This window comes from Drosophila simulans, chromosome 3L (assembly GCF_016746395.2).
Source record: "Drosophila simulans strain w501 chromosome 3L, Prin_Dsim_3.1, whole genome shotgun sequence".
Taxonomy (NCBI): Eukaryota; Metazoa; Arthropoda; class Insecta; order Diptera; family Drosophilidae; genus Drosophila; species Drosophila simulans.
The window spans coordinates 5,475,340-5,493,540 of NC_052522.2; the positions used below are offsets into that span (position 1 = coordinate 5,475,340).

The 18,201-nt window shown below is 45.9% G+C and overlaps 5 protein-coding genes across 5 annotated transcripts; 2 read left to right on the plus strand and 3 right to left on the minus strand.

Moving 5' to 3' along the window:
* Positions 1–841: 841 nt before the first annotated feature.
* Positions 842–7,327, plus strand: LOC6736890 (serine/arginine repetitive matrix protein 2). The gene is made up of 3 exons (XM_016170900.3): positions 842–1,918; positions 1,973–5,962; positions 6,021–7,327. Exons 1-3 carry the CDS (start codon positions 1,221–1,223, stop codon positions 7,054–7,056), a joined length of 5,724 nt encoding a protein of 1,907 aa, XP_016030539.1. The 5' UTR covers positions 842–1,220; the 3' UTR covers positions 7,057–7,327.
* LOC27206247 (cytochrome P450 307a1) lies at positions 7,319–9,668 on the minus strand. Its single transcript, XM_016170137.3, has one exon. It carries the CDS (start codon positions 9,318–9,320, stop codon positions 7,689–7,691), a length of 1,632 nt encoding a protein of 543 aa, XP_016030540.1. The 5' UTR covers positions 9,321–9,668; the 3' UTR covers positions 7,319–7,688.
* Positions 9,669–9,847: 179 nt separating this feature from the next.
* Positions 9,848–12,484, minus strand: LOC6736893 (alkaline phosphatase). Its single transcript, XM_002083710.4, has 3 exons — positions 12,319–12,484; positions 10,425–11,569; positions 9,848–10,308 (listed from the first exon to the last, which is right to left on the minus strand). Exons 1-3 carry the CDS (start codon positions 12,401–12,403, stop codon positions 9,964–9,966), a joined length of 1,575 nt encoding a protein of 524 aa, XP_002083746.1. The 5' UTR covers positions 12,404–12,484; the 3' UTR covers positions 9,848–9,963.
* A 224-nt stretch (positions 12,485–12,708) lies between these two features.
* On the plus strand, positions 12,709–14,529 carry LOC6736894 (membrane-bound alkaline phosphatase). The gene has a single exon (XM_016170901.3). It carries the CDS (start codon positions 12,779–12,781, stop codon positions 14,330–14,332), a length of 1,554 nt encoding a protein of 517 aa, XP_016030541.1. The 5' UTR covers positions 12,709–12,778; the 3' UTR covers positions 14,333–14,529.
* Positions 14,530–15,733: 1,204 nt separating this feature from the next.
* On the minus strand, positions 15,734–16,880 carry LOC6736895 (collagen alpha-1(VIII) chain). The gene is made up of 2 exons (XM_002083712.3): positions 16,766–16,880; positions 15,734–16,704 (listed from the first exon to the last, which is right to left on the minus strand). The coding sequence occupies exons 1-2, from the start codon at positions 16,800–16,802 to the stop codon at positions 15,803–15,805; spliced, it is 939 nt and encodes a 312-aa protein (XP_002083748.2). The 5' UTR covers positions 16,803–16,880; the 3' UTR covers positions 15,734–15,802.
* Between the last annotated feature and the right edge of the window lie 1,321 nt (positions 16,881–18,201).

The window sequence follows — 18,201 nt, forward strand, 5'->3', positions numbered from 1 at the left end:
TTAATTACGGACATCCATTTGCTTAATCTCTCAAGGTAAATTGTTGTTATTAATTAAAAAGAAATTGAATTAAAATGCATTATACAAAGCTCTACAATTTGTACGAAAATGATAATTTGTAGATATATATATAAACTTCTTTGGGTATTTTAGAAACATTATCTGATTGAAAAAGTGTATCACTTTTCATATTTGATGCATCTCAATGTGCCGGAGGGAAACTTTTCCGCCTTTTTCGAATTTCCCTTAATCGGCAGGCAATGGCAATGTCATAATATCTGCGGATAGGCGTATTTTGCACGAATCGCTTGACTGTGCACACATATTGTTCAAATATATATAGTGACTGTGTGTTTAGCGGGCACAACTGTAACCGTATTTGTCATTTATTTGCACTTCGCATTCGAATGAACGCCGCTCGCGAAGAGGAAGCGGAAATAAGTGCAGTCTGCAGCGGTAAAGCGCATTTGGGTGTTTGATTGCGTTTCGCACAGTTACTACGACTTTTCGAGCATGTAAAAGACAGTCGTTAAGTAAATACAAAGCTAATGAATTTAAAATCCATTTCAAAATATCGGAGCGAGCGACTCAAATAGTGTGGCAACGCTAACAGAGTGTGCACTCGCTAAATGTTAAGGTGGGTGTATTCGCTATTATATCGATAGAACTAGAAGCATCCCGATTAATATCAGCGTTCACACTGTAAAATTATTTAAAATTAGTTAAACAAATATCAATAAAAATTGTGCTATGTTGCTGTATATTAAAATGCCTATTTAAAACTTCCTTAAAAATGTCAGCAGAGAATGGACAAAATTGTTAGCTTCTTTTTCACTAAATTTGTGATAGTTGTTGGCAGTACTACCTGCCGATAGATTCAATGTGGCCAGTCTTTGTTCTGCATTGAGTAGTGTTTACTCGCTGCAGAAAAGTTATTGGCTTTGGTTTTTCATAATGGCATAAACATTAAACGGAAACGTACATGATACCGCAAACGCCGAGCTGGTGCACCGCTGGAATCGACGAGGACGTCCGCCCGCGTCGCCCAATCAATATTACCGCTCGGCGAGGGAAAGCGCAGCGTGGATACCCAGCAACACCGCGCCGCCATTGAGAGAGCAGAAAAAGAAAAGCGTGTGCGCCCGCAAACAACAAGAAAGAATCATCGAAAAGGGGGACAGAGTGAGGGGCAAACCGATTTGAGGTCGCCGGATGTAAAAATGTCGCAAGCAGCTGGAGGATCTGCCGTCGGAATGGAGCAGCCAGCCGCTGGAAAACAGTCAAAGCCACCGGAGGAGCTCCAGGACAATGACACCAACAGTCTGGAACCGGGCGAGGTGGTGACCCCGCCCCATTATCATCCCAGCAGTCCGGCAGTCAAAAAGCATCTGTCCAAGGAACTGATAATAAGCAAAACGCTTCTGAAGCTACCAGCTAGCATTCTGGAACAGGCGCGCAAAGAGAACGGATCTGGCGGGACACCAAATGCCCAAGCCGAAGATGTGGACGATAGCGAAGGCCTCTATTCGGACTCGGATTCCTCGGGGGAAGACCTCAAAAACGTAGAGGATGTGCAGAAGGCGAGGAAGGAGAAGCAGGAGGAGGCTGCAGCTGCTACCCTGCCCCAAGCACCGCCCACGCCGTTCTTGGGCAATATTCCGCTAAGATTCCACATGAGAGCTCCTTGCTTTGACTTTCCACGCATGGGCTTTATGCCCCGAATGAACAGGGGCGGACCAAGGGGCATGCGACCGACATTCTTTGGTCGCCCACCCGCACCGAATCGCATGGGAGCTCCCATGATGGGTGGGCCACCAACGCAAGGACCTCCGCCGGGAGCGTATGCCCCTCAAAATCCACCAGCTACAGGTAATAACAGCAATTCAGGTTGTTGCAAACGACTCCAATCGGATGTGATGTAAGTAAATTCCATATTTATGTAGAAAGTTATGTTTAACAAGTTTAATTTTAGTTGGACAGCATTGCAGCCGCCAGTGTCTTTTGTTTTCAATCTTGTTTCCGAGTGCTCCAATAAAAAGCATGAGAACTGCAGAACTAAAGCGGAAACTGCTGGCCACAACTCCAAGGAAGCGAAACTTTCCAGCGAAACAAAGTCCACTGAACTCTTAATTGAAATCAATCGATCGAGAGAGAAGTCCCAGCACAAAAATGACGTCAGAGGAAAACCAAATAATCGATCCCATGACAGAAACCAAAATCGAGGAAGAACTAGGGAAAGGTCGAAAGAATCGCACGGCAAGTCCACTGAAAACTCCAAGAACAAGGATGAAAGCAGAGGGACAGGAAGACGGAAAAGTAGAGAAAGATCCCAAGATAAAAATTCTAATAGAGCAAAAAGTTTGAATCTATCTAAGGAAAAGGATGAAATTGGAGGCGAGCTTAAGAATGCAGCGAGTGGAAAGTCCCAGGAAAGAGATCAATCGAGAGGTAAAACTAAAGAACGATCTAGGGAGAGAGATCGGACTAGAAATAAAACACGTGAAAAATCGCAAGCCAGAGATCAAACCAAAAGAAAGGCAACCGATGCGGAACATACCAGAGTAAAATCAAGGAAAAGGTCCAGTTCACGGGATAAGCGTCGGGAAAAATCAAAGGAAAAGAATGGAGAAAAGCTTAAAGAAAAATCTACCGAGCGCAGTGAAAGAAGAAATGAATCCAAGGTTAAAAATAAGGATACGAATGAAGAAAAGCTTCGAGAGCGTTCCAAAGAAAAAGATAGAAACCATTCTAAGGAAAGACTGCATGAAAGAAAGCAGAATAAGTCTGAAGAAAGAAAACCTGAAGCAAAAAAAGTAAGAAATGCAAGAGAAAATTCAAAGGAAGGAACTGATCACAAAAAGGACAAACTGTTGGGGCCATTGGGAGATAAAACAGATAAATCAGTAACGAAATGCCCAAAGGAAAGCGGCAAGGACAAATTAAAGGAGCATTCACGGGAAACGACTAAAGATAGGCATCAAGAAAAATGCAAGAATCCGCCGAACGAAAATGGATTGGATAGGTCCAAGAGATCAAGCACGCCGCATGATTCCTTCAATGAAAGTGCAATAACAAGCGAACACGCCTCAATAAGAAAAAATCAGACGCCTCCACCTTGGGGGAGCAGGGAAGGAACTCCCTCAATGACACCACCACAAGTTCAGATCCCTCAGACTCCAATTGTTGATAACGCCAATCCCAAGGACTTTGATATTTTCGCCGAATCACCTCCACGAGTAAACACTGCCGTTTCAGCTCCAGCTGCAACTATTGAAAGGAGTACTACGCCGCCGTTAAAGTCATCCATTCCTATTGTCCCCATCGCTAAAACCGACAAACTGGCTCCTCTGCTCAAGGCCAGTGAGATTCACAGTAGGATTGGCGCCCTGCTCGAGGAAAGCGATTTGCATTTGGATAATCTACTAGCTACTAAAGAGCAGTTGTTCCGTCGCACTAATGAATACAAAGAGAGAAAAGAGGCTCCCAAAGAGATTAAAGCTGAATACCTTCCGAATAGCAGGCATAATAGATCTGCGAGTGGTAGGGCAGAGGTCGAACATCACAAAAGCCAGCCACGGCATATAAATCCTTTCAAGCGCGAATCAGTATTATGCGGGAGGAAATCCTCCTCTCGCCCTTCAAGCAAGGAGAGACGATTTCAAAGACACGACAGTGATGTTGAGGATTGGGATAGGGATCTAGAACTCGAAAGAAATCAATTATATGGCAGTCAGCAAACTGGATTCCAACCAAGAAAGAGTGATGAGTATACAAAATTCAGCATTAAGAAAGAAAAAGATCTTACGCCCCCGCCTCTGCAAACGAACTTTACTCGAACCACTATAAAAATCGAACGCAATACAACGCCTCCCCGGCACGATGTGCTGGTTAGAAACGGTGCAGTGGCGACCAATGCTCCTCCACCGGCAAAAGAGCAGGAAAGTCCCGATACGGATGACTACATCGACAACTGGGAAAACGACGATTCACTGGCCAGCATGCCCAAGAACGCACCTCCTGTAACTCCTACTCCCGCTCCAAATGCAAACGCATCTCTTAACGCTACACCCTTGCCTCCAGTAGCTTCACAATTTAATGGCGATGATGACGATGATGACTCCAACGCTCTGTGGAATGCAAAAAGCACACCTCCTCCGCGACGCAAAAATGAAAACCTGCCGGAGGGCAACATCCATGAACTATATGACAAATTCATGAATAGTATTAAGATGTCCAACGAGCATTTGGAGTCGGAAACACTGGACACCTCAAAGAACAGTTCCTTGAGCAATTCCCCAGCCGAAGAGAGTTCGTCGGGCTCTGAGACTTCCTCAACAAGTAGCAGCAGTAGCGAAACCGAGGAGGACTCCAGTTCAGAGGACGACGATGCCAATGAAAGCTCTTCGAATGATGAATCGGTCACAGCATCCGGTAATTGCAACACAAATCAGGATGAAACCGCTGGTAAGGAGCAGCTCCAAAAGAAAAACAATGTAAGCAAGGACCTACGGAAATTAAAGAGCCTCGAAGACAATCTGGCTAGGATTCAGATGATGCGTGAGAACTATGATGCGGGCGATGAGATTTCCGAAGAACTGCTGAAAATGGAATCCTTATTTCTAATGCAGCGCAATGCCATCATGGATAAGTATCGCAAACAGGAACTTAAAAGCAATTCCAGTGAGGATCAGCAGCCAGTGGATGATCAAGGAACTGTTCAGGCACCAGAGGTGGTTAAGGAAACATCCTTTCCTGTAAACAGCATCTTCAGTGCCAATCGGGAAGCCATCAAACTGACCATCTCGCCATTGAAGTTGACTAGGAAATCTGTCATTTTCGACAAGGACGAAGCAGATCTATCGGAAACATCCAAGGCAGAGCCTCCCAAACCACCGCTGCAAAAGCCGCCAAAGGAGATCGCTATTGTGAAACCCACCATTGTCGAATCCCGATCTAAGCCTAAGCTAAGGAGTCCACCACCATCAGCAGGAAGTCGTCGTAGATCCCGGTCCCGTTCTATTTCTAGAAGTAGGGCACGACGTCGCGGCTCTAGGACCAAGTCACGTACTCCCAGCCCCAGACGCCGACGCCTTCCATCGCCCAGAAGAGTTTCCAGATACGCTAAGCGAATTGGAGCAGCAGCCGTCGGAGGAACTAGGAAAGGCAGGAGTCATAGTAGAAGTTTAACAAGGAGTCGAACGCGAAGTAGGAGTCCAAGTAGACGAAGACGGTTGCCACTAGCAGGGCACAGAAAACGCTGTTCAATATCTCCAATACCACAAAAATTGGTTGGACCTCGGTCACCACCTCCTTCCCGCCGACGTCACTCACTAAGTCGTGATCGGGAACGTGAACACTTATCTCGCTCCCGTTCGCCCTTACCCTTCAAACCGCCGTCTCCGCCGATGAGACGCAGTTGGTCCAAAGCACCAACCAGAAGGAGATCGTTCTCCAGGTCGAGATCGCGGTCAATATCACCAAGGTCTCGATTATCAGCAGAGGAAGCTTTCAATTATTTTGCGGAGAATCAGGGCATGGAAGCGGCTGCGTACTACTATAATATGTCATTGATGCAGCAGGAGGATCAGAACGCATTGGGTGAGGGCTATGATGCTTATGCCGCATATATGGACTCCGCGTACAATATGGAACAAGCGTATGCACAATACTCTGAAGAATATTCAAATACGTACATGGATTATATGGTCGAAGTAGCTTCCTCACCTCAGGCACCTGGATCGGTTCTTAGGGAACTACCTATGGCGCCGATGATGCCCGTGGAATCCCTTGTTCCTATAGCGCCAGTGGAGGCAATGCCATCGATGGCGGCCACGGCGTCAGTGATGCCGGTGGCCGTACAAAAAGGAAACGTTTTGGAAATAGTACCTTCTGGGGAGGATATACTGGAAGCGGAGAAGGACATAGTGGCAGATGCAGTAGATGAACCAGTGGAGGACACGAGGTAAGACAGAGTTCTAAATTTATTTATATATAAATAATAATAGTATATTTATTTTTAGTAAACCAAAGGGAAAAGGCGTCAATTTCGTGGATAAGGTGCTGCCCGCATACGAGAGCGACAACGAAGACCGCGCGGTCGTTGAAATGGCGGTGGAACGTGCCCTTCGGAAATATCACGAGGGTCGCTCCCAAGCCGCCGCCAAGCTGCAACTGATACGCGATGAGCTGCTTGTGTTGCCTCCACCACCACCGCCGCCACTGGCAACCAAGCCAGCTAATCTGGAAAAGCCTGTTTTGGTGCAGAAGAAACCGAAGTACCGATACTTTCATTTTGATCCTTTCAAGTGTGCAATAGTTAAGACTTACACACGCACGCTACGTTCAGCCTACCGCCCTCCATTCGATCCCAAGCATTTTGCCATGCTAATGAAGACCGGTCGCCTGCCGCAGATTCCTCCAGGATTCCTGCGACACCGCCCGCCATTTATACCTGCGCATGTCGATGCTGTCACGAGAGGAGCAATGCTCAAGGAATTCTTTAGCAAACATCCTCCACCGCCGCTAGCGATGCCCATGCCTGTACCCAATGGGATGCCCTATTACCTGAGTGGTCCACCGCCAACGGCAAGTGGAGCTGCAGTTTCTCCTGTGCCTGTTAATGTCCTGCCACAACCCATTCCCGTGTTGGATGGAAGTGGTTATCAGGGCTATCCTCAGCAGCCTACAATGGTACCATCACCTGTTCCAGTTCCTGTTCCAGTGCCGCTGCCTGTGCCCTTGCCTGTTTCTACTGGCACGACGCCACCTCCCGCGTTGGAAACTCCTTACTTCACACCACCACCTTTGCCCGAGCTGCCGACTCTACCCGAACTGCCGTCTCAATTCACCGTGAGTTCGGTGCCCACAATAACGGAGATAATGCCAGTGGATATACTAGAGAAGTTAGGACCGCTGCCCAAGACCTTGGACGTCGATGACGGAGGTGGAACTGCCAGTCCGGAGGAGATTAGCGACGATCTCAAGGAAGTTGAGGCAGAGCCAGCCGAACAGCCTGTGGTGGACGTGAAGCCGCATCTCCTTGTGGAGACCCAGTAGTAGACCCATCTTGCTAGCTTGGTTTTTTTAATTATAGAGTTTTTTTTTAGGTAATTATTCTTAATTGTAAACCATGAGGATCCTAATCCCTACACATAGATTTACTTCGTAAATATTTGGTTTATAAAATATTTTTAATTGACCATTTGTAAACAAGTTGCATTTATTCATAGAAGTTCGTTTAGGTTTCTATGTCATTTATACAAGGCCCTTCTGGGCCCACGTTTATTGATTTCTAAAAGAAAATAAAAAATGTAAATAGTTCGCTTAAGAATTATACTTGAATTAACTTTCGGCGTGCGCACTATACATAATTGAGTCATTTACTATAACGAAGTTCTTAACGAATTAATCTAACCTTAAGATCCACAAGAATCGAATGTATGTGAAATTTTTATAGTGTGGAGAGCATCTATAAGACTTTGCGTGTTTGGTATCGTACAAAATATAGACATGAAATACAAATTTTGTATTTGCGTTAGTTGAATAATTGAAAATATACTCAACAGTAAAATAGTTTTACTATTTGATTGAGCTTATTCGTTATGTCTGATGATGGATAATGCAGTAATCTTATTCTGAAGCGGTTTGAGTTATTTATGCTTAATGAAATTGTTTTTTAATTTATAACTTTATAGTAGTCCGATCTTTTCCCTGGGTGTCAAGACCAGTGGAAAACACTCGGCAGGCAGTGCCAAACTCTCCGGACTGATCTTGATTGTCGAAGGATCATGACTGCTGATATTATATCTCTGCATTACGTTGACCAGGACCAGAAAACCAAATCCCCTCACCAAATTCTGGCCGATGCAAGTCCGCTTCCCGATGCTAAAGGGCAGAAAGTGCGGAATATTCTTCTTGAGTTGAAGTTTTTCATTATCACTTTCGATTCCGGAATCAGAACCTTTGGAATTTTTTGGGCTTTGTTCCTTTGATGGTTCCAAAAACCTTAATGGATTAAATTCCTTAGGATTTACCCAGAATTTCTCGCTGGTGTTTAGCACATAATTGTTGATGAACACAATGGTGCCCTTGGTCACTCCATAGCCAGAGATCACTGTGTCCTCGGTGGCCACATGTGGAACAATTGGAGAGGATGAATATCGCAGCACCTCGAAAATCGTCGCCATCGTGTAGGGCATAGCATTCATATCCAGCAAATTAATTGACCTCTTTTCCTCTTCGGTAATTGCGTCAATTTCCTCCTGTATTCTCCTTCCAATATCCACATTCTTGGCTATATAGGCCAGCACTAGCATCACTAGATTTCCAACCGCTGAGTGTCCACCAATGAAATCCTCCAACATGAAGATGATCGTGTTCCGGGAGACATCTTTATCTTCAAGCAGGCTTTTAAGTAGAGCATCTGTGAAGTCCCGATCTGGCTCATCCAAATCGACGCTCAGCTCCCGATGCCGGATAATCCTTTCCATTATGAATCTCCTTATGGTCGAGGACCAGTTGATGATCTTGTTAAGGTGTCGCTGGTAGAAGGGATATAGCCAGGGCAGAAAATCCAGCGGATGTCCCTGGTTGATCTCCCAGAATATCTCATCAAAGTACTGAACAATCTGTTGGAAATCCACATCATCGTAGTCGAACCTCAACGAACACATGTACTGACTAAACATATTTGCACAGGCCTTCAGAACCAGAGTCTTTATGTTGATCGGCTCTCCAGGAACGAGTTGGTTACCCAGCTCACGATTCCAGTGCTCCATTTCCTCGCAGCCAATCTGGGACATTTTCATGTAGAAGGAGGAGGATTCCCTGGGCGAGCAGTGACGCCTGGCCAGATTCCTTCTCTTCTGCTGCAGCTGTGACCAATCGCAGAGTGCCAACGAATTGCTCCGCTCGCCTCCGAATAATTTATGATATCGTATGAAGTCCGGCCGCCCGCTCATCACCTTGCCATTTTGGTTGAGCACCTCGCGGATCAGCTCCAGGTTGTTCACCACCAGACAGCGGGTGTGTCCGAAGGTCAGGGAGTATATGTCTCCGTATTGCTGTGCAAACGCCGTGAATCCCGCAAAGGGACTGTCCCTGTATCGATCCAGCAGATGAAGATTACCAATGATGGGCCATGGTCGTGGTCCTGGAGCCTGGTTATATTTTTGATATGCTATGTGATTGATTTCGGTTGAATTCTTTGTTTTAACGGCCTGAAGAACGCGACGCTTGACTCCATATAGAATGCATATGTAGGACGTGGCCAGAACACTCAGTAAAATCGCGAAGATAGTGTAAATCAAAGCAGCCAGCATTTTTGCTGAGCTCTTGAAAGCGGGAAGCACAAAACACAACTAACGACGGCCAAGCAAATCAAGTAGCCAGGTAAACTATGGGTCGCGACTTTCCCAGATCCTTCGGGAAAACTGCACTACCTTCTGTGGGCTGAGGCATTACCTGTCCATTATCTTTTTCGCTACCTGTTTGCTTTGCCTTTAATCGCTTGTTTTTCCCATTCAGAGGGTGACATGAATAATCAGGATGTGGCTGAGACTATCCAAAAGGTCCTTTGGTAAGATGGTAATTTAATTTCATTTAGACATTCATTAGAGCCACTTGGTTCCTCCTGCTGTATGACTTTAGTTTAAGACATTATTAAACGGACTGAAAGTCCCAAGTAACTGAAACATATACTGGCCAAAATGCTGATACAGCCATTTGCTGGATTTATTTGCTTTTATTTAAGTTGCGGCCTTCGCGTGGCCCTCTAAATATCCGTCAGCAAGAAAGACTCCACTGCCCTCCGGGATCCCCGCCCTCCGCTGAACACCATAAGTGGAAATTGCGAGAAGTATATTTTTTTATATTTAACTGCTCAGAAAAAAAACATAACATTTTTTATTTCCCCTTAACTATTTACTGAGTATTCCTTATGAGTATGCGACTGAAGTTGGGACTTTATTCCTCATTAATCTTGTCCTTGGCAAATGGTCCAATGTTAGCGGCATAAGCCATCATGGCTGGAATGGAACTCTGCTCGTAATTGCCGGTGAACAGGTGCTCGAAGGGACCAGAGGCAAAGACACCCACATCCTCGGCGCCATGGGTTTCGCTGCTCAAGGGAACCGTGGCCTGGAACTCAAACTCCGCGCTCGTGGTGTCCGCATGGGAAAGATCAATGCGTCCATCTTTAGTGCTGTAGGTATCAGCAAATCCCGGACCATTGGCATAGGACAAGACGGTAAAGGGCAGCTCATCATCAGCCAGATTGGGAGCAAGGGAAAGGATGTTCTGTCGACGGTACTGGGATAGGAGATAGAAATATAAATATATAAGAATTATGTTGAAAAGGGAAGATTCAATAAAAAGCAAAACAAGGAAAAAAAATTGATTACTTGATGTACTAATAAGTTTCCTACCGGATAGCCGTTAATGGACATGGTGTGCGAGTGATCCGAAGTCACTACAATCAGCGTGTCCTCCTCGTCGGTCATTTTCCTTGCCAGTTCCACGGCTGCCGCGAATTCTTCGGTGTCCTCCAAAGCTTTCTTCGCCTTGGTGGCGTGATGGGCCATATCGATACGTCCACTCTCCACGAACAGGAAGTAACCCTCTTCGTTCTTGCTGAGCATCTTGATGGCAGCCTCTGTCATGTCGGAAAGGGATGGCTCTGCATCTTCATAATGGGTTCGTCGACGATCGCCATGGTAGGGCAGATGGGAGGTGTCAAAGAGGCCGAGAAGGTAATCCGTCTTGCTAAGATCCGTTTCCTTCAAGCCCTTGAGTGACCAGACGTACTTGCCCTCCGCTCCCTGCTGTTTCTTGATCTCTCGCCAATCGCTGATCAGATCGCGTCCATCGGTTCGCAGGCCCGAAACGCCAGTCTCATCGTGCTGGGACTGATCCCGGAAATAGGATCGACCGCCGCCCATGATGACGCGCAGTTCCTGACCCACTGGCCATTCCACCAGCTGCCGGGCAATATCGGTGTTGACGTCGGGACTGCATTTGGAGCTGATGATCTCACCATCGTGCTCCCAATTTCGCTCTGCAACATGGGCATAAACTCCGGCTGGAGAAGCGTGGGTCACCCGGGCGGTGGTAACCACACCGGCCCACTTGCCGGCCTCCTGGGCCCACTGACCAATGCTCTGGACATGGCTACTCGAATTGGTCACACAGTCGCCCCTCTGCACCTGGGCATTGACTCCAATGGTGCCATAGTTGGCCTTGACTCCTGTCAAATAGGCCGTAGCAGTGTTGGCCGAGTCCGGAGTACGCTCATTGACGGCATACGTCTTGGACAGACCCAGGTAGGGGAACTTCTCGAAGAAGACCTGCTTGTTACTATCGCCCATGAAAGCACGTGTGGCTGTGATCGTGTGGACGGACATGCCATCGCCCAAAAATAGGATCACGTTCTTGGCGCGATTCTCGTTGAGTTTCCTATGGCCGGCCAGCTTATCGGCCAGAATCGATTGGGCCTTATCGTGCCAGAATCGTGTGTCCAGCTCCTCGTCGAGGGCCTCGAAGTCGCGTGATGTTTGCAGACGGGGATGTTGGGCTGTAAAGTCCGGACTTTGGGTTAGCAACTAATCGGCGGGAAAATTGGTCTAATAAAACTACTTCTTGAAGTGGTAAACAAGTTTTCAGCCTATCTCGAGCAGATCTATAAATCAGTTTTAATTATAACTATTTATGGGCTTTCGGCTACCACCATATCGCTGGAAATTCACACTTGATTGAGGCTTAATAAAACGTGTTGAAAACGTTTTAGCTGATTATGGTGCTGTTTGTCATCATTACACATTCGTTTGAAATACTTTGGCTTATACTTATAAGAAATATAACTCACTGTTCTTATTTATACAGTAAACCATATATCTTTCTGTAAAAGCTTAAAAAACGCCTACAAATAAATTGATTCTTCCTTAGTTCATAATTATTATAGCTTTCGATTAATTCATAATAATTATACCCCTTTGAAGCTTAAAGTTAGAACCGTTAGTACTTGGTAATGATCCACTTGATTCAATCTAAGAATTTAACCTTTCTTGTTAAACATAAATCTATTTATAGGAATGTCACCCTATCTTTAATTTGCCTTCACGTGAACAATTGAGTCGTAAACTATTATATAGCTACACGATGACTGAATGCTGTTTAAAATAGGTCTAGATTAGCCAAGTCTAATGGGCCAACAAGATCTACGATAAGGCGAGGGAGCTTTTCAATTGGCTGTAGATAAGCTGGGTCTCGGCCAATCGGATTCGTTCGGCAGTTCACCTCGTAATGCCGTTCGGTTCCACTTACCGTGTTCTTGGTCATCGGCTAGATCACTCCGGGCCTGGATGACCAGGAGAGCGAAGAAGCACAAGATCAGGCAACTCTTTACCATTTTGGGGGAGGGGCGGTGACTTTAAACTGAGGAATGCTCCGTTCGGGAGTGACCGCGAGACTGGCCAAAACTGACGAAATGGCCCGGTTATATAGCCTCCGATTTTTCGAAGCGGTCTTCCTGTAATATACATACACGTTATGGGTGATTGTTTTTGTGATTTGAGCAATCTAAAGTGGCGATCGATTAATTATCTCGAGTGCCTAAAAACGTGAGTATCACGGTCTGGCTAAGAAGGTGTCGTAAATTACCCGATCCCCACCAAACTGCCCTATCGCCTCCTCACACGAGCTGCACCTGATGGTATATTAATGGGTCGCATGGAGCTACGGAGTACAGTAGTCACTTGGCTGGCACGGTGAAAGTATCTCGGAAATGCTGAGTCTTAAGTTCTGGATTGGCCTCGGTCTGCTGACCGTCGTTTGGGGTGCAGCGGTACCTGGAAAAGCTCCCGTGGACGAGGAGCGAATGCATCCACATCTGCCCACTAGTCCCAGGCTGCGAACGATTTCCGGCGAGGAAACCCAGGAGTTCTGGCACTCGGCCAGCAAGAAACTCATCCGCGAGAAGTTGGAGTTCGTGAGGAACACCAAGAAGGCCAAGAACATTATACTGTTTTTGGGCGATGGCATGGGGCTGGCTACTCTGGCTGCTGCCAGGAGCTACATTGGAGGCGAGGAACTGAAGCTCTCCTTCGAGGAATTCCCCTTTACCGGACTATCGAAAACCTATTCGGTGGACAAAATAGTCCCCGATAGCGCCTGTACCTCAACCTCATATCTCTGCGGAGTGAAGGCGAACTACGGAACCATCGGCGTAAATGCGCATGTGAAGCGAGGCGACTGTGCTGCGATGGCCAATGAAACGAACCATGTCTTCTCCCTGGGCAAATGGGCCATGGATGCGGGCAAAGCTGCTGGACTGGTGACCACCACCCGAGTGACCCACGCCTCGCCCTCCGGAGTCTACGCCCATGTCGCCGATCGCGAATGGGAGAATAACGCTGTTCTGGAGGAAGCCTGCGGTGAGCTGTCGGAGGGACTCGAGGACATAGCTGTCCAGTTGATTCACGGCGAGGTGGGCAGCAAGCTCAAGGTCATGCTGGGTGGAGGCAAGCGTAGCTTCTACAGTCCGGAACACTACGACAAGGGCCGACGCACGGATGGTCGTAATCTCGTCGAAGAATTCGAGGCCTTGGACGCGGGCAACACCTTTGTGAAGACGCAGAAGAAGCTGCTCAATGTGAATGCCACTGAAACCGGAAGATTGCTGGGCCTGTTCAGCAAGAGCCACATGCATTATCATCTGGAGCAGCTGGCCGATCCGGACAACAATGAGCCCACCTTGGAGGAGATGACACAGAAGGCCATCGAAGTACTGGAAACCGAAGAGCAGGGATACTTCCTTTTCGTTGAAGGAGGCAAGATCGACATTAGCCACCACGACACAATGGCACGAATCGCTTTGGATGAGACCGCTGAACTCTCGAAGGCGGTGAAGAAGGCTAGGGAGATGACCAATCCGGAGGAGACCCTCATAGTGGTGACCTCGGATCACTCGCACACCTTCAGCGTTTCGGGCTATCAGCCACGGGGCAGCGATATCTTTGGAGCTGCCAAGGCGAAGGGCAAGGATGGCAAACCGTATCTGGCGTTGAGCTACGCCAACGGCAAGAGTTTCCAGGACTACTACAACACGGAGACCCACGAGCGCGAAGATCCCACCAGTCTGCCCACAATCGGAGACTTCGATCAGCTCTTCCCTGCGATGGTGCCCCTGGAATCGGAGACCCATGGCGGCGAGGATGTGGGTGTCTTCGCCTCGGGACCCTGGGCACATCTCTTCACCGGCGTCTACGAACAGAACACCATTCCCCACATGATGGCATTCGCTGCCTGTGTGGGCGATGGACTAACCGCTTGCGATTAGGAATCGCAATCCGGCGATGATTGACGGACAGAAGGACTCTTAATTAGCGCATCCACTAGACGATTCTCACGTACGCTTTATCGTTTTAAATGAATACTCAACATTTGACAGGTGCTGGAACACGCGGCTCTCGAGGAAAAAAATTCGATCGGGGATTACTAAAGTCAATACTTCAATAAACGTTGTTTTCCTATCAATGTTAAAAAACCAAATGTACTTATAGTGTCTGATTATAAGCAGACAATAACTTGCCGATTAAATATGATTATATTAATAAGAACAATTTATATTTTCGACTTTTTATAACTGACAGTGGTGTGATTGAAAAATGGGAAAGGAATTTGTTTTTTTAGATTTTTATCTAACAACTTACCATTCTTTCGAATGGGTACTTTTCCATTTGTAGATTCTAAGATCTTGATAGTACGACTTGTGGAGCCAAACGAATATATATTGGACTTTGCCATTCATCATGGGGCATTCCTTCCAAGAAAAACCCAATTTAACAAAATATATACTTCTGATTAAATATATACGTTAATGGGTGATAAGTGGTTTAACTTTTTTGATTTGTATAGACTAAATGACGCAAAAGGATGGACTTCAATATAATGAAGGTTTTTACGCCGCAAAAAATAGTATAAAATACATTTTATGCAGAGCGGATCTTTAATAACTAGAAGGAAAAAACGATCGTTTAAAGGTCGAAAACTAAATTGGTTTTATCTTGGCAAATCACGGGTATGAATTGATATGTTTATATCTCTGATTGATTCTAAGAAATGAAATTATCGTTTTTCTGTATTAAAAAGTGAGCCCAATGACGTTAAACGAATGGACTCTACTAATTGTTAACCCACCGCTTCAAGGAATTTTATTTTTAAAATATCAATGACAAGTTAAATCTAATTTAAGTCTATCAAAAATTGATAGACTGTGTTATGACTGCAACTAAATTAAACTCATTTGTAGCAAATTGAACTTGATTCCAATCAAATCGTTTGGTTGATACCTTTAATTTCCTTTATCATTATTGCTCTTTAAAATGTTTAGACTGACTTAAAAGGCGTCAAATACTCGCGGTTAATATGCTAATCAAAATGTTAATAGGCATTGCGATTTTATGACAATTGAATTTTTCTTGTTAATATCGTGTATTTCTGGTGAGTATTTAACGCAGATTCATTGTTGACAATTGTCATTCATAATTCTTTGGGGGAATACCCTCGAGTAGGTGTTTCTAATTTTATCCGCACATACCAAGAAATGATATCGTACTTTGTTGGCGAAGCTTGAACGAAAAACACTTGAGAACCTCTACATTAAGTCAGTCAACTAAAAGATCTATAAATAAGGAATCATAAAAGATACCTCTACTTTCATATCAAATGGTCATTTATCTTCTTTTTAGATATTATCAGTACCGTTTTTATTAAATTATTCAACTAACTTTAATCTTAATTTTCCCCTTCAAATGATGACTGCATATTGGTTTGAGTTGCGCGGTTGGATGAGCGTGGCATACTTCTCCTTCAGTTCGACCAAGGCCCTCTGGAAGTTCTCCATGCTGCTCTCGAGCTGGTTGGGATTAAGCTGCTGGACGGACTGGCCCTTAAGTACACCATCTGTGGGTCGCTCTCCCAGCAGGAGAATCCTTCTCCAATCGCTGGCATCGGAGCTACCTCGCAGGAAGTCCTTGCGATTGCCCACCGCGAACACAGTTTCCTCCACATTCTCGGGCAAAAGTGTGGGCTGCTGGGCTCCCAGATCGCCGGGAGTGGGTTGAGTGGGTGGCACTTGAACGGCTGGTGGTGTGATCCCCGACAAAGATGACGATGTCGGTTGCGGTGGAGGAATGGGAGCACCGGAACCTTGGTTCACCGGTGTATCGAATAGTTCACTGGGCAGATTCTGCGGTCGATCGATCTGCACCACCTGGCCATCGGGTGAAATGTGGAAGAACTGAGCGCGGCCAGCTAATCCCGTTCCTGCTCCTCCCGGAATCACTATGATGTTGCCCACAGCGGTGGTCAATGCAGAGGCTCCACCAAATCCGCCACCAGCTGGGGTGGAAATGAAAGGAGGAACTGGAACTCCAGGTGGCGGAAAAGATCTCAAAGGTGGAGCAGCCGGGCATGGGAAACAATATCCAGGAGGACCAGGCGGTCCTGGTAATCCTCTCGGTCCCTGGATGAAAGGCAGATTTGGGGGGTAAGGACCTGTGGGTGGATAGCCCCAGTAGCCAGAACCACTGCCAGGGAGACCGATCTGATTGCCAGGAGGTCCAGGTGGACCTGGAGGTCCTCGTTCCCCCTGTGGGCCAGGATCACAAGAGCATTTCACCAACGAAGCCTGGGCGGTGGAGCAAAGACCTGATGAAATATATGGCATTGTAATATTGAAGGAAAATGTATTAATATTTGATAAACTTACCAGCAACCAGGAAAGCCAAGAGTCCCAGAAAACTCATGATGTACTTCGGATATCTCTTCAGATCGGACTGAGACCAAAAAATCGAATTCTGCTTTTATAAGCTGAAAAACTCGAGAGCTACGTTTTAATATGCATAGAAAATATACAAAATAATCTCTAGATCGAACAGAAAACACATTTCCCGCATCTCTATAACTGTTCTTAACCCACCATCGAAAGGGAAATGCTAAGCGATCAAATGGAAAAATGCCATCACCCAGTCGGCGCAGTGACATTTATGATAATTTATGCAACAAGATATACACGAACATCATTAGGCCCGAAGACAAGCCTTTAAACTGGGTCAGCAGGGTTCTCGGCTAGGTTCTTGGCCAGCCAGCTGCAATCAGCGGGACAACCTCAAAAATACATCAACTGTCTATCAGGTCGTAAACAGTGATCAGATTCTAGAGTTTATGTCACCAAATGTGGGCGATACCCATCAAAGTGACACCCAGACTTTTGAACCGCCATTATACCCATCGCCCTTTCATCGAAACGGAAACTCTGCAGGGATTATCCCAAGCGCCTTTACAGTTTACACTGCCCATAATTAGCATAAATTACGAAATCAATATGTTTCCAATCAGTTTCCACCCCACCACGGATGGAAATGAAAAGGCTCTGCGACATTTCCGACTTATCACAGAATTCCATTGACGAAACAAAGCCCACCGAGAACACGCGTCATTAATGGCACTCGTCCACTCCGTCGGTGTCCACTTCCAAGCGAGCGCCGTTCCCTGGAACTATGATGGCACTGGGCCTCTTGAAAGTTCCGATAAGCAGAGAAGTAAATCCGGATGAAGGGTGGCTTGTGGCAGCAGTTGAAACCTTTCGATACTCTTCAAATGAGTTGTTCTCTAGTAACTGCTTATCTCCAACGTTATCTTACCTAACTTCCGAAACTTTTAATTAAAATGTACTTAATAAAAAATGATTCAGTATAATATATTTGAAAGTTGCTTGAAACAACTTAAGTAAACTATATGATTCTGGGAAGCCCACCAAACCTTTCAGGGTATAACACACACTGTGTGTAAACACTGCTGTGATTGGTCGTATACGTAATATAAGCATAGTTCAAGTGCTTGGGCCAAATCGAACATCATCAGTTAACGACAAGAATCCGAATCGCTTTATCAATGGTGCTGTCATGGAATAATTCCAAAGTACTCCATCCATCCCGTGCTCCCAAACGAAAAGAAAAGGAATGGAAGTGCGAGAATTGGCCCCCTAATAAATGGGATGATAAGACCGTTGAAGTTGTTTGCCTCCCAGTAATTGGAAAACAATTTGAGGGTCAATGTTACCGAGTGAATCAAAAACAGTAAAAGTGAAACGATCTGTGTGTTCGCTGATAATGGCCAAGATGAAGGGGGCTTATGCGGCCATAA

Bases quoted from the DNA above. Each gene is read 5' to 3' on its own strand.
- LOC27206247 (XM_016170137.3), bottom strand. From the start codon at position 9,320: ATGCTGGCTGCTTTGATTTACACTATCTTCGCGATTTTACTGAGTGTT.
- LOC6736890 (XM_016170900.3), top strand. From the start codon at position 1,221: ATGTCGCAAGCAGCTGGAGGATCTGCCGTCGGAATGGAGCAGCCAGCC. The intron at 1,919-1,972 runs GTAAGTAAATTC...GTTTAATTTTAG, and splicing joins CGACTCCAATCGGATGTGAT to TTGGACAGCATTGCAGCCGC. The intron at 5,963-6,020 runs GTAAGACAGAGT...ATTTATTTTTAG, and splicing joins GAACCAGTGGAGGACACGAG to TAAACCAAAGGGAAAAGGCG.
- LOC6736894 (XM_016170901.3), top strand. From the start codon at position 12,779: ATGCTGAGTCTTAAGTTCTGGATTGGCCTCGGTCTGCTGACCGTCGTT.
- LOC6736893 (XM_002083710.4), bottom strand. From the start codon at position 12,403: ATGGTAAAGAGTTGCCTGATCTTGTGCTTCTTCGCTCTCCTGGTCATC. The intron at 11,570-12,318 runs GTAAGTGGAACC...CGGACTTTACAG, and splicing joins AGCCGATGACCAAGAACACG to CCCAACATCCCCGTCTGCAA. The intron at 10,309-10,424 runs GTAGGAAACTTA...CTCCTATCCCAG, and splicing joins TGTCCATTAACGGCTATCCG to TACCGTCGACAGAACATCCT.
- LOC6736895 (XM_002083712.3), bottom strand. From the start codon at position 16,802: ATGAGTTTTCTGGGACTCTTGGCTTTCCTGGTTGCTG. The intron at 16,705-16,765 runs GTAAGTTTATCA...ATATTTCATCAG, and splicing joins CTTGGCTTTCCTGGTTGCTG to GTCTTTGCTCCACCGCCCAG.